The 15,598-nt window shown below is 36.1% G+C and overlaps 1 protein-coding gene and 1 long non-coding RNA gene across 14 annotated transcripts in view; one reads left to right on the forward strand and one right to left on the reverse strand.

The window, feature by feature from the left end:
* The window catches only part of LOC127071098 (voltage-dependent L-type calcium channel subunit beta-2), a 79,111-nt gene that overhangs the window by 13,122 nt on the left and 50,391 nt on the right, over positions 1 to 15,598 (forward strand). For 4 of the 7 annotated variants that reach the window (XR_007784829.1, XM_051009985.1, XM_051009983.1 and 1 more), the window contains exon 3: positions 13,414 to 13,503. The exons of the other annotated variants lie outside the window; for them this stretch is intronic. Coding sequence is in view for 3 of the 4 variants with exons in the window: in XM_051009985.1 (XP_050865942.1) it covers positions 13,414 to 13,503 (90 nt within the window). In the remaining variant the exon portion in view is untranslated. The remainder of the gene's footprint in view (positions 1 to 13,413; positions 13,504 to 15,598) is intronic. 7 annotated transcript variants of the gene reach the window in all.
* LOC127071114 (uncharacterized) lies at positions 1,923 to 15,238 on the reverse strand. 7 transcript variants are annotated; one of them, XR_007784836.1, is made up of 4 exons: positions 14,144 to 15,238; positions 12,826 to 13,925; positions 9,486 to 9,941; positions 1,923 to 2,377 (listed from the first exon to the last, which is right to left on the reverse strand). It is a non-coding gene; the product is annotated as an uncharacterized LOC127071114 (long non-coding RNA). The 7 variants fall into 7 exon arrangements; XR_007784833.1 differs by lacking the exon at positions 1,923 to 2,377 and having other exon boundaries at positions 5,996 to 9,707; positions 9,786 to 9,941; XR_007784835.1 differs by lacking the exon at positions 1,923 to 2,377 and having other exon boundaries at positions 5,999 to 9,941; positions 14,144 to 14,744; positions 14,935 to 15,238.

Raw genomic sequence — 15,598 nt, forward strand, 5'->3', positions numbered from 1 at the left:
AGGAGGAGGAGGAGGAGGAGGAGGAGGAGGAGGATCTTGGCCATTCCGATTTCACTCTCTTGATACCTGCTTTATTCTTTCTCCTTGAGAACGAGATGACCGCATAGAGAAAGACTCCATAGAAACGGACGAATTCTTATTAGAGATTATATTATCGTATATGTAAAAATCAGTTTTCTTTCGTATCATATAGTACGTACAAATAATTTGTATTATTTATATAATTTTACTTCTTTTTTTTCTGAATCGTACAAATAATTTTTTCTTTTCTTTTTTTTTCTTTGAACAAAATTTACTCATAGAATCAACTAATTTTTTATCCCTTTCATTGATAACGCAAGCAAACGGTTGTTAGATATTGCATGTAATTACTTAGAAGGATAAAACGAATGTATAGTATTGATGTAGGTCGGGTTAGAAAAGAGGACAAGCTGTCCCCTTTAAGCCGAGATAGCAGATTGCACTGGCGAACGCTTCTCGTTTCGATCGAGCGAACACATACACTCATACACTCACACACAAAGGAAGAGAGAGAGAAAGAGAGTAAAAGCTATGAAAGAAAACCAGTAAACCCCAAGTTCCATGGACCAATGGAATTCAGCCAAATGTGGAGTAGCATTTGAATTCGGCTTATCGATCATGTCCTCAAGTACCAACCGAATCCACTCTCAGACAGTAACCATTATTAGTTTTTCTTTGATAAGAAGTTACCTTTTATTTAACAATACACATTGTCCATCTACTAATTATAATATTTTATCTATTCGTTAGACAAATTTTTTATTTGGCTACGTTTATTCCACTTAGAATTTAATATTAAACTAAGAAACGTATAGCGTTTACGATTTTCACAACTCGAGCGAGAAATCCTCTTTAAACGATTTTCCAACTTACAAAAAGTATTTGATAAAATTATTTTGATTTTACAACGTTAAACAAACATGCTCTATCGATAAAATTAAAACAGAAAAGAAAAGGAGAAATGTATCATTTGTACAGAATCGTGGACACATCACGGACGTATCGATCATGTCTGATCGATAGTCAAGGAAAGAAAAAAAAAAAGAAAAAAAAAAAGAAATTGATTCTCACGTAAGAAATAAAAAATTGATTTGATCTGTTAAAATAATAGATCATCGTTTTCACGATTTCAAGGAGTGGCACGGAGTCTTTCGATCGTTCGGCTTCAATTCACAATAATAAGAATCAGGAAATCGTGAATCGAAAGACTCCCGTAGCGAGACATTTGGCGATTTAGAAAGGTTATCGGTCTCTATATTTCCTTCTCTTTCTATGCAGAAAGGAATATAATTTCTAGGAGTTCGTGTATACCATTACGATCTCTCTTTTCGTAGTGGTTACAACTGAAAGAGAAAAAGGATAAGAAGAAGTGCAAAAGTCGACTGTTGATCACGGAGAAAGGTGATACGAAAGAGAGATAAATAGATAGAGATAGATGAAGAAAGAGACAGACAGAGAGAGAGAGAGAGAGAGAGAGAGAGAGAAAGAGAAAGAGAGATAGACAGATAGAAGTCAAGTCGTGTTCTCTCGCTGCTAATAAAGAATTTATAGTCCTTGTTATACCAGCACGGTTTCCTACGAATTAACGTTGATTACTGAACAGAACGGTCACCATAGAGTAAAAAAGCTAGAAAACGAGATACACGCAGAATTCGATTAAACGAATTCATGAATAAGTTAAGACGCAGCTGTCCTTCTTATATATATATATATATATACATATATATATATATATATATATATATATGTGTATGTATGTATGTATGTATATTCTCCCTTTTTTTATATGCTATGCTTTAGAACAACATTTTCACGTATAATCGTTATCACGAAGAAAGTTTTCAATAACTAATCGAAAGAAAAATGAAAAACACCTTTCTATATTTCAATTTCATTGGATATTGTATATTAATGAAGATAAGAGAATATTTAATTAGTTTATCACAAACGAATGTTGAACACTTGTAGAATATCTATCTTTCTCTTTCTTGTAACATTTTCACGTGTAATCGTTATCACGAAGAAAAATTTATTAATAACTTTCTAAGATAAAGTAAATGTCATTATATATTTTATTAGATAGTATATATTAATGAAGATAAGAGAATATTTAATTAGTCGGTCAGAAACAAATGTTGAACATTTGTATCTTTCTCTCTCTCTCTTTCTCTTTCTTCCTTCCTTTCTTTCTCTTTCTCTTTCTCTTTCTCTCTCTTTAAGAAGACGTAGTCAAAGCGCAAATTCATGAGTCTCTCTTTTCGTTCGGGTAAAAAGAATCTTCTCGATGCTGACGTCACACAAACGGGAATGCGGTCAGTCCGGATGGGGCCCAAAAAGCCGATAGTCCTAGAAGTACCTGGAGAAGAAGATACGATTAAAATGTTTGCACCGTGCGCCTCGGAGCAAGAAGGATTTTTGCTTGTAGCAAACTTAAAGTTTTACGTGACGAAATCGTACTTATTACTCGGTCAAAGAAAAGACTTTATTCTATTGTTTTCCTAAGGGTTGAGTGGTAAATTCTTTTTTGTTTACTTTTTTTTTGTTCCTTAAGTCTGCTCCGAAGATACGTAGGTATCTGATAACGTACGAACGAACACGTATAACAGGTAACTGTTGTAAAGATATGAAGAAGAAGAAAAAGAAGAAGTGGGTTTATGAAGGAGGAAAATTTTTTGTTTTTTATTTTTATTGTTACTTTTATCTTTTTATTTCCCTTTTTTTTTGAAGGGAGAGAAAAGAACGTTTGGAACACATCGATGTTTTCTCTTTATCTTTCTTTTTATTTCTCTCTCTCTTTCTCTCTCTCTGTCTCTGTCTGTCGTTCGTTTCTTCCGGCATATCGAGCGTCTTAATCCAAAAGGGAACACGAGGTTAAAGTGGCTTTAAGGGACGCCCTTGTCGGAGCTTATTAAGTACTTAGAAGGCATAAGGACCTACGTTGCTGGCTTGGATCCCATTTAACCGTGCTCGAATTACCTACCTTGTGGAACAGAGAAGAAAAACGTTCGAGATGAAAAGGATAGAAAAAAACGAGAAAGAGAGGGAGAGAGAGAGAGAGACAGAGAGAAATATGAACGATCGGTTTAAGAAAATTAATAGGCGGAAACGCGCAAGCGGTTCGGATCGGTCTTTTCTAAAACGTTAAGTCGTTTCCAGGTGCTATATGAATTTATTTCGGATCTTTGTTACAGAACGCGAACACGTGCCAAAAACTTTTCTTCGCCTATTCGCGAATTTTATTACGACGAGAGAAAAACTTTCTCGAGCAATAAGATTGATCGCAAATAATCCGTAAAAAAATAATAACGATCGATATTTAGAAATTTGTTCGTAGGATAAATATGATTTGGTTTGATTCGAGAATATTTTTAAACGAAAACAAAAAACAAACACAAAAAAAAAGAGCAAAAAGAAAAGAATAATCTTTCGTCGTTGCTTGTTAATCGATTACAACGATTATGACGATTATAAATATCTACAAATATGTTTGTAGACTCAGGAATAATATGTTACAATATACATATGCATATACATATATCTATATACATATATCTATATATCTATATATAATTTATGGGAAGACTCTTGTTAGAGAGATTAGGTATAGTTTTCTGGAGCAAAACATCTCGATGAGAAGGAGTGATGAGAGAAAGGGGAGGAACTTTAAATTCTAATAGCAACAGCTGAATGAAGGAGTATCGAGGCGTAATTCACGGGGCACATAAGTATAATAAAAGCATGGAAAAAGGGGTGATCAACACGGGGGCACGCGCCACTGACTCGGAAGAGCAACCCTTCATCGGTTTATTCTCAGATTTCCACTCCACGAACGACAATCTCGACCCCCTTGGGTGAGAGGAGATTTCTCTCCTTTTATCTGCGAACCTTATTATGTGCGATGTGATTTGGTTTCGTTGGTCCATGGAGTTAAATATCGTCTGATATTCCAAATCCCTATTTTTCTTTCTTTTTCTTTTTTTTCTTGTAATCGAAATAAACATTCAAGTTCGAGAATCGTTTTTCTTTTCTGCGCCAACATTATTTCGTCTATCATTTTATTAGAAAATTATTTCCAAAGAAAATTTTTCTAATACCTATGTTAGATTTTAATAATTCATTCGAGGGGAACATTTTCATTTTTTGTTTTCTTTCTCTTTTTCTTTCTTCTTTTTTTCTCAGGGAACGATTATTCGAGATCCATTATACCTAGCGAGCTAATCGTATATGAAATTATATCTTACGTATACCTACGCCAATTATCTTTATTTAGAGGAAATTATGAGTAAAAAAGGAAAGAACAAGAAATGAAAAAAAGGGATAAAGTGTCACAGATCGTTTCGAAATTTTAGACGTCGTTTGATCTATTACATAATCGAGGATATAGAAATTAGAATTTAGAGTTTAGAGAAAAAAGAGAGATTCAAAAGAAAAGAAAGGAAAAGAAAAGAAAAGAAAAGAAAAGAAACCGACTCGAACAAAGACAGTTTTAGCTACCTAAAAAGGTAGTTTATAACCAAGAGAGTTAGAGTTCTAAGTTAGGCAACTACTTTCATAGTTTACCCACCATAATACCATCTCGTACCTACATAAATCTACGAGTCTCAATATCCCGAAGGCAGAGAGAAATACACGTGTACACCATACACACATACACACACGACATACATATATATATATTACTCGTAGCACGATTGAAGCGTATAGGTGGGATATCACGTGTATATGTGTGAGAGAGTCGAAAAAGGTAATTTCATCTTCTCTCCCCGAATCTTCTTGCGGTCCTCTTCTTTCTCTCGCATACCATCCGGTACTCTTTGTTTCTTTCTCAACGTCCTATCCTGACCGGCACGTTTATACCTGAAGTTAGCAGCCTGATTCATGATTTTTCTTCTTGGATGATGATCGCGATCTACCTGTGGATCAATTCTCTTTTCCATTTGTATAATTTTTATCGTTACTATTCCCTTATGCCAATGGGGAGAAAAACTCATTAAGTCGATATTCCTTCTTCTTTGTGTATTACCTTCTTCTTCTTCTTCTTCTTCTTCTTCTTATTCTTTGCAATTCTCGGAAGAAAAAAGTAATAGTCCAAAAGTCTAGGAAAATAATTTTGGAATAGAGGCGAAAGAAAAAAAAAAGGGAAAAGAGAGGGAAAAAAAACAAAGAAAAAGAAAAACAACGTTCTCATCCAATGGAACATCTGCGAATAGAATTTCTCTTTGGTAAATTTTTGCCCGGTAGCTATAGACGTTCTTATGAGAAGGATGCAGAAATCAGGGGGTGGAAGGGAGGTGGTAGGTAGGTAGGTCGGTAGGTAGGTAGATAGGTAGGAAGGAAAAAGAGGGTGGCCGGAACTAGTAGAAAGGAACAATATAGTGTCGAACTAGAAAGAAGCATAGAAGAGGGCGGATAGAATAGATTCGAAGACCGGCAATTTGTTCGTCCATCAGATGGCGCCTGCGTGACCAGCGAACATTATCAAGAAGTAAAGTCTACTCGAAATTCAAATCCAAAAGTGCGGATTCGTAACTAAACCACACGCAGACATACACGCACGCATACGTATAGACATCTATACAAGCAGATATAAGTGTACACATATGCATGTATATACATAGAAAAACGATATATGGCTCGCGGCTGCTTTTCTACCAAACCGTTTTGATTATACTCATTACCCTTCGCCCCTCCTCTCTCCCCCCGTTACCCTTCTTCTTTCTCTGTCTTCCTTTTGAACCTATATCCTCTCTCCCCCAATTCTAAAACTGGTTGAAAAAGAAAGAAAGAACAAAATGGTCCTTCGACTTCTATTATTATTCCCGGAAATCGTGTGGATCTCTCTCTTTCTATCTCTATATATATATATATATATATCTCTCTCTCTCTCTATCTTTCCCTAAGTTTCTCTCGATAGACATATGCGTTGAATTTCTTAAGCAATTTTAATGTAGTTTCTAATAGCCTTTTCTTAGAAAACATTTGAATCGATTAAGAGATCGTAACAAATTGATATTGTTGTAAGTTACGCGTTTAAGTTTCTTTTTACGGAAAATAATTGTCCCGATATCGATACGTTTCTTAATTTCTTTTTATTTCCTAAACGAAATTTGATCGATTCGAAATAATTGGAAATAATTAGAAACGAATAAGATCGTAGGTGTTTCGATATTTTCGTTTGAATGAAAAGGAAAAAATTAAATAATTATTTAGCGTCTACCTATTTCCCCGGTATATTTTCGATAGCAACGACTCCTCTCTTCGATATAAATAATTTTGTAACAGTCAGATAAGATAAACGAGCACTCTCTCCTTTTATGCACGTAATCTTTCTTTTTTCTTTTTTCTTTTTTTTTTTTGTTTTAATCTACATGTACGCCAGCCATTCTTATCAACGATTTACGTATCGTGTTGCTCGGCAACGTTAGTGTATTTCCTGGTTCTGAATTTTGTTTCATCACGGTGTTACTTTTAATGGCTATGTGTCAGAATTTTTATAACAAGTATCTAATATTTTTCTAATGTGTCGTAGTTGCCTCCAAGTGTCATTTAGTATATTTATTCGAATTCTTCGAACTTTTTCTCATTGATACGCAACTAGTAATTTTAATGTTTAACTTACAATGTGTTCATAATTATAGCTTAATATTACTTTAATGTTCATATTAAAAAAAAAAAAAAAAGGAATTGATTGGAATTAGTAAACCTAAATTCATATATTAAAGATCGATTCGTGGCAATGCAGAGTAGCTTTACTTAGGATAAACGGTCGAACAGCTTCGTGGAGACTTGCAACATAGCCCGCAATTATCCGCTCGCCGTCTCATTTGCGATTGTAATTAAGATCGGCCAGGCTCGCGAACGCGAATGCATTCGAGCGTGCACCGATCGAAAACGATTGCAGACCTCGGGTGCGAGCTACGCTTTCATTGCGGCGCTAATGCGACTAACTGCCTCGCACGACCTGACAGAGCCTTAGTAAGATCGAGAGATCCATTCTCGATCGTTTCTCCTGATCTTCCCACAAAAATTTTATCGATCTTCTTTTACTCAATTTTTTATCATTCTTTGGACTATTTTTATTATTTGCAAAAATAAAAAATGATTTACTGTAAAGCAAAATATATCTTAGTCTTGACCTGTTATGTTGATAACAGAAAAAAATATCAGTATATTTATTAATTTCGGCAGTTATCGATCTTGATATAGCTTCGTTGGCATAATACCAATATCAGAATCATTCCGGCTTTAAGTTTTTGGAAAATAAGTTACTTACTAGGATAGGAACGTTACTATTGGAGCTAGGGGAAGTTTTGCAGCGATGAGGGAGTGATTAACTTTAATGGGCCGTGGCTAATGACGAAGGAGGTCTGATTAATTTTGGCGGGGGCGTGACTAACTTGGAAGAAGGCGGGTCTAACTTAAAAGAAGGCGTGGATAAGAAGAATAGGGATGTGTTTAACTAGAGGAAAGGCGTGGTAAACTTTGTGGAGGCGTGGTTAATCGTTCTCGAACGTTTCTAACTTAGCAAAGAGCATGACTAAACTTTTACGTGGGAGGGACTAACCGTGGATGGGGCGGTTCTAACTTTTATGGGGCGTGGTTCACTTTGATTGGGCGTGGTTAACTTTGTTAGGGACGTGGCTACGTTTCGTTAAAGTAACGGATAGATTAACAACCCTCCTCTTCTTATCCATAACCCCCTAAGAAGAGGGCCTCGATAAAACTCCCCTCCAACTCTAACAGATAGACACACCTTTACATCCGGTAATAAACACCCCCATTCGGGGATTTAAAACCGGTTTGATTTTGATACTGGTATTATTCCAAATGACTGAAAACCGGTATGTTTTTGATACTGGTATTACGCCAACAAAGCTACTGCTAAATCGATACTTGGTTTATAAAAAATATTATAACTAAATTCGAAATTAATTCTTTTGCCCGGTGTCAGATTAATCGAGAATTTGATAATAATGAATCTGTCTTTAAGAAAAATTGTAAAATGTTTTATGATTATTCTCTTTTTAACCTGTTATGAAAATATTTTATAATATTAATAGTACGTGTCACTGATTTTTAACGTAGATAATCGAAAGAATAAATTCGAAGTGGACAGAAACGAATTGTTTTTCATTTCTACAAAATAAATTTGATATACTGCTAAACGTGTATTTAAGAGATATTAATTAATGATAAATTTAACGACGTTATATAAATTATTATCGGTGGTTTAAAACGACGGTAACGATTATAATCGATTCGAAAATTTGGGATCTTTGCGTCGTCACGTAAATGTAAAATTCGATAATAATGGATATACGTGCCTTTCCAAAAATTTCCTTCCGTTCGGCCGTTTAGAAAAGAAGGAGAGGAGATCGCCTTAGACATCTTTCGCGATAATCTGCCGACAGGGGTGGCACGTCACGTAGGCAGATACATCGGATAGCGAACTCGTTGCGTGACTACTCTCGTCGCAAGAGTTCTTTCCCTTCTCTTTGCGATACGTACATTTATCGTGAGTAAAACGATCGCACGTGGATGCAGTCGCAAAATGTAGCGCGATACGATCTCTCCCCTTCCCTCTCTTTTTCTCTTTCTTCCTTTTTCTTGTTCTTTTTCTTGTTCTTTCTCTCTCTCTCCCTCTCTCTCTCTCTCTCCTTTTCTTTCTCTCTTCCTCCCCTTTCTTTTCGATATTTACGAATATTCTTTCGTTCGTTCGCTCGAAAAAAGAAAGAAGAAAAATAAAAATTACTTTTTGGTTAATAATAATAAATAATCCGAACAATTCCGACTAGCGAACAAATTTCTTTGTAAATTTCGATCATTTTCAGCCTCGTAAAAAATTCCCATAACAAGGCGAATATTTTATACGTGTTGTTGTTGTTGTTGTTTTTTCCCTTTTCCATTTATTTTTTAACGCCAAGCTTCGATTCTTTTTTCTCGCTCGACAGATTTTTAGAGCCACCCTTTCTCTTTCTCTCTCTCTCTCTCTCTTTCTTTCGCGAACACAAGATCGTATAAACGTAAATACGCGTGAAATTTACGTCGCTCCTGCGGACTGGAGCTTGTGCTGCGAATCGAACGCACGTGTGGGTGTATTCAAAAAAGCTTTAAATACGAACATCGAACCAGCCGCATCGATTTTCTCTACGATAAGCTTCTAAACTTCTTTCTTAAAGATATTCTTTCCGAAAACGAAACAAAACGTAACGATAACAAAAACAAAATGCATACACTCCCGACGATAAAATATTCTTTCATAGAAAATATTATTTAAACGTTCGCTTTGAAACGTAATATTCGCGATTCGCGAATTTGATCTTGGAAATAATTCTTCGCGAATTCTACACGTAATTATTATTTTTTTGTAATAAGAAAAAGAGAAAGCTGAAAGAGAGTTGTGTCAAGTAGAGTCGGAACCTTCCTGTCGGATTTTCAAAATATTTTTTATATAATATACGTACACACACACACATATATATATATTTCTCGCGAGCACTAAAGCCCACAATATGTCTGTCTAAGCAGTAACGTTACAACGCAGAGTCGTTACTTCGCGTTAACCACATGTTGCGAGAGTTTCTCCCACTCGAGTTGGCCCGTGGCGGCTCCTCTTTCAAAATTCTCTTTTGTTGCTTCCTTCCTTTTCTTTACTGATTTCCAAGCACGATAGATGGGAAGGGTACCTAAAGAGAAAGAATGATAGAGATATATATATATACATACATACATACGTATATATATCGCGACTTTTTTTTTATTACTTTCCTTCTTCTTCTTCTCTCATTTATTTCATCCTTATCTCTCTTTCTTTCTCTCTCTCTCTCTCTTTCTCTGTCTCTCTCCCTCTCTCTCTCTGTCTCACTTATGTCCAAAATTATGCACGGCACGTAGAACTCGTTGCACCGGTGCAATCTCCACTGTAATGAGACGAACGTGCGTGTCAGCTGGTATAAAGTAGCGAAGGGACACCTTATATTTATATGTGTGTGTGTTTATTTGTATATGTGTTTATATGTATACACATATGCGTGTGAGTATGCGTATATGAATGCGTCTTTGTCAGTGACAATTTTTTTAAGGGTACCGCCACCATAAGTAGAGGAAGGCTTTCGTGTCTTGCGAGAAAAGACGCGATCTTTTCGATAACAAGCTCGTATTCGTTTCTTAGCCCTTAGGTATAACGTGGGTAGTACCTATAGTGAATTTGCCAAGGGTAACGTGTGATTTTCGCGTCAGAATAAATTGAACGAATCGTCGAGTCTAAAGGAACACGTGCCCAATCAAATTTATATTTCATAATATCTTCGATATTAACTCTCTCGCGAAGAATAATAAAAGTACGATTAGAGGAACGACGAATAATTTTTTTCTCCTTTTCTCTCCATTTTTTCTTTTTCGATTCGAAACTTAATTCTTATCCCCACCAACCCTCTACGTCTTTTGAAAATTATTATCGAGTACGTTTAAACCGTCCACGTTAATTAATGCTATCTGTGAAATTTTATCGGTTTGTTAATCTTCTTTTTTCTTTTTTTTTTAATTTAATTAAAGATCTTACTTATATCGTTTGATATAAGAATGGGAGGAATAACGTTTAATTATTGTAGTCTTGCTCGAATTGAATGAGAAATTAATAATGGTATTATATTTAAGGGTTAAAAATATGTTTAAAAATACGCACATATCGATGATATATATCTTCAGATAGAAAAACAACATTTGCAAAAAAGAAAAAGGAAACAAAAATAGAAACAAAAAAGGGAAAAAATAATAATAGAAAACGAAAAAAAAATTATATATATAAGGGATCCCTGTCTGTTATATGGTTCGGGAAGGGCACCGTTGTGGATTTGACTTTGCAGTTGTGCTGCGTGCAGCATCCTCGTTTCGTGTGTTTAACTTGTAGGATGCCGACGAGAGGGGAAAAAGAGAGAAACATAGAGTATATAAGAATAAGAGAAACGGAGATAGAGAGATAGAAGGGATAGTGCGTGTATATGAGAGAGAAAAAGAGAGAGATAGAGTGAGGGAGGAAGGGAGGAGGACGAACAGAGGGCCAGTAAAAGTGACGAGGGTATGATGTTCGCTTTAATATCCACCAGCAGGTATATATTCTCACTTGCTCCCTCTCCGGTTTGCCCTCTCCCTTTTTCCTTCATCTTTTCTCTCTTTCTCTCTCTCTCTCTCTCTTTCTCTTTTCTTATCCCTTCTCACTCATTTACAGCATCTATACATCGAATGTGTCGGTGCTGGAAACTCGTAACGCATGGGAAACTCTTAGCTATGGGGAAAGTCCTTAAGTTAAAAAGAGAGAGACAGGGATAGAGATACATAGAGATAGATATAGATAAATTTTTTAAGACTCACGTCGAAATATCTACCACTATCGAATTCTACTACTAAGTTGGTTGGTATGACTGTTTAACCATCGTCACGACCAGCACCCGCACAAGAACCATAAGTGGAATGAGCGAGCGAGTGTGAAAGAGAGGAAGAGAGAGAGAGAGAGAGAGAGTGAAGAATGAAAGGAAGAAATAAACGAAGCACATCTTTTCAAAGAGCGAACAGGACCTCCGGGATACCGATTCAGACGGCTGACTTGCAAAATTCTTAAGACTGCGAGAAAATAAAAGCACGAAAAAAGGGGGATGTAAGAGAGGGAGAGAGAGAGAGAGACGTGAGAGACTACAAAATCGTATCCTTAGAAAATATTCAATGCACATCGGCTTCTAAATAAGAACATTATTTTTCCTTTAGCAAACGATGACTGTTCTTAACGATCACGCTAATTGCCATTATCTAAACGATATTAGGCACAATTCTTTTTTCATTCTTATTCCCACCCCTTATCAGAATCATATAATACATTAAAATGATGATTTATATTCGCTATTAAATTAATATTAACGTTTTCATTATTATTAATCGTTCGAAAAGATTTATCCACTATATTATCTCTCTCTCTCTCTATATATATATCCCTTTCCGTTTCGTTACAATACTCGATATAAAATTAATATTAACACGATTTTCATGATTATTAATAATCACGAAGGATTTGTATTCGCTAAAAAATTAATATTAATATTAATATTTTCATAATTATCAATCATTTTGGAAGATTCGTATTCACTGCTAAAAATTAATATTCAAACAACGTTTTCCTGATTATCGCTCGTTTCGAAAGGATTATTTATACATACATACATACATATATATATATATATATATATATATATATATATAAAGAAAAAGAAAAAAAGAAAAAATAAGAAAGATAAAGAAATTGACTCCTTTGTCTCAAACCGAAAAAGATGAAAAGAAAAACGGAGGTTTAGAAAGAGACCCAAAAGAAGGAAAGCAGAAAGAAAGAAAGGAAAAAAAGGAAAAAAAGAAAGAAAGAGAAAAAAAAGGAAAGGTTACGCCAATGTCGTGCCGGCGATCGTAAATAAATAAAACGGGAGATGTGTAAGTGTAATATCTTAAAAAAAGAGTGAGGTGCTGGCGGGTGAAATAAATAAATGGCGACCGGTGGTGTATCCAGGGTTAGGCGTCGTCATGGGTCCTTTGTCCAATGGGCCGTGCGGCGTTTCAGGGCCCTGGTATTAGGATTAGCCACGCCACACATACACACACACGCACACGTACACACACATGCACGCGCACACACATTTTAAAGTCGGGTTTGAAGTCGTTGTACATGATATACGTGTAGGTATTTCTCGTTTATGTGTACGTAGAGGAGGTAGGGCCGAAGGGAAAAAGGAGGAAGGGCACAGGACTCGCAAGGATTATGCCTACGCCGTTTACTGCTTCTACTTCTTCTTCTTCTTCTTCTTCTTCTTCTTCTTCTTCTTCTCCTCCTCCTTCTTCTTCTTCTTCTCCTTTTTGTCTCTTTCTTTCTCTTACATGGAAATAGAGGAAGAAGGAGAGAAGAGAAAGAGGATCTCTTGTATCTCCGAAGGATCTACGCGTATTTTCACTTAGCAACTTACAAGACACTGGCCACCGTTGATGTAACTCACGGTTAGGTTGGATCATTAGTACCTCGATGGTCTCCTCTCTCTACAAGTACGTCCCGCTATCAAGAGCCGCCATGCTTTTCTTCTTTTTTCTTTTTTCTTCTTTTTCCTTTGTATTATTTTTATTTCATTTCTTATCTTATCCTTATCCTTTTTTCCGATCGTTCACTTTTCTTTTTTTTCTTTTTCTCTTCTTTTCTTTTCTTTTTATTTCAAGGCTTAATCAACGCGCTCTCATCTTATTCATAATCGATATTGATTCGATGATTTCGTTCGAATACAAATTGAACGATCATTGAAATTGGGAGTTTTATGGGACGAGGACGTAATTTCATTCTCGAATAAAGAGATTTCCGTGGACTTTCAGGATAGATCGAAAGGAAGGACTACGGTGCAGGAGGATCGAAACGATCTACAATTAGTGAATCTGTGCGTTCCTTCGAGATCGGCGATCGTCGTAAGTACATTCGAAGAGAGAAATTTCTCTCTCTCTCTCTCTCTCTCTCTGTCTGTCACTCTATCTCTCTCTCTCTCTCTCTCTCTCTCTCTCTCTCTCTCTCTCTCTCTCTCCGACTCGCACAGCTAACAGCTTCAGCGGCCGTAATTACGTGCGAAGCATTTCATTCATTCGTTCGTTCATTCATTCGCTCGTTCGTTCGTTCGTTCGTTCATTCATTAATTAATTATTCGCACTGCATCATTCGATCGTTTCTTAAACGAACCTGCTTCTCCTAGCACACTTAATCTTTTTCTTGGCTTTCTAATCTTTCTACCTTTCTTTTTTTTCTGTTTTCTTTCTCTATTTCTTCTTTTTTCTTCTTTCTTTTTTCCTTCTAAAACACGTCTGACGACGACCAACACTCGCACTTTTGGCTGCACCTAGAAAAAAAAATTGATAGAAGTGAAGGGGAAAGAGAGAGAGAGAGAAAGAGAGAGATAGATAGATAGAGAAAGAGAGAAATTGTTATATAATAATGCACGCCTTGATTCCATTGGAACGAAAAAAGAAAAACAAAATAGACAAGTGGACGAATACGACAATGGCGCTAACGAGGCGGTACGTCTAAACGGCCGAAAAAGAAAGCGTTAATTCGCACCTTTCAAGTGTAAATTTCACCGACACTCCACTCTTCTTCACTACGCTCTCATTTCCACCATCTTTCTTTCCCAATTTCTTTCTTTCTTCCTTTCTTTTTATATTTTTATCCTTTATACACTTCCCATTTCTCCCATTTCTTTCGTATGGACACGCCCCGTAAAGTTTTTCTCAGATCTTTTAATTCTTCTTTTTTCCATTCTTTCTTATTATTATTATTTTTTTTACTTTCTTCTCTTTCTTTTTGAATCGATTTGTTTATCGATTTGTTTTCTGACACTTTCAATGAGAAATAAGATAAAGATATATGGATTATTGGTTATATTAATTATATTGATTATATTATATTGATTATTCATGAGAAAGAAAGGGGACAATGAGATTTCATCTCTTTCTCTCTCTCTCCCTTTTTTTGTACACTCGATAAATATATATATTCGTTCTCGATAAACATATCCATCCATAAAATTTATATATCTAATCTACGAGTATGCAAATTTGTCGGAGATATTAAACCAAAAAGAAAGAAGAAACGAAAAACAGAAAGAAAAATCAAGCAACACGAGCTCATAATCGATCTTCTTCTTCTCGAGTCCCTCGAACTGAAACAAAGAAATAGAAAAAAAAAAGAAAAGTCCAAAAGAAAGAAAAAGAAGAAGAAAAAGAAGAAGAGATATTTTGTATGTTTATATCTATCGTAGGCACACGAGATTCTTCCTTGAGTAACACACAAACCCCACTCCCACTCCCACTCCCACCCTTTAGCTCCGGCCCTTCTCTAAATTTATTTACTCGGTCAAATACTTGAAATATCCACAAAACAAATTTTCTTCGAAAAATTCTTGAATCCTGCCGTTGTCATCGATCACTCGACAAAAAAAAAGATATTTTCACACAGAGCAAGCGAAAAAAAGAGAGAGAAAGAAAGATAGAAAGATAGACAGAAAGAAAGAGAGAGAGAGAGAGAGAAAGAAAATGAAGGAAAGAAAAAGAAGGAAAGAGATAGATAAAAATTCGATATTAGTTCAGAAGAAAAAAAAAAGAAAAAAAAATGCAGAAGAAGAAGGAGAAGGAGAAGAAGGTGGACGACGACGACGACGACGACGACGACGACGACGACGACGACGACGACGACGACGACGACGACGACGACGATGAGGACGAGGAGAAGGAGGAGTGAAAGGAGATGAGGGAAAATATAGAAATAGGAGAAAGAGGGTACATGTATACCGAGCACGCGACAGCTGCATCCCGTCGTTGCGCTTGCGTTGCACAGTGGCAGAGAGTTTACAGGCACAGTTGCATCGTTGCAATGACGGCTGCGCGCCCCTCCAGAGTATTCCCCTCCCCACCCTTTTCTACCTTCTAGAGAGACGGTAGGATAGCAACGACGAGGGGTTGGTTAGGGAGAGAGAGGGAGAGGTAGCAACTACGAAGAGTTAGGGAAGGAGAAATG

This window comes from Vespula vulgaris, chromosome 20 (assembly GCF_905475345.1).
Source record: "Vespula vulgaris chromosome 20, iyVesVulg1.1, whole genome shotgun sequence".
Taxonomy (NCBI): Eukaryota; Metazoa; Arthropoda; class Insecta; order Hymenoptera; family Vespidae; genus Vespula; species Vespula vulgaris.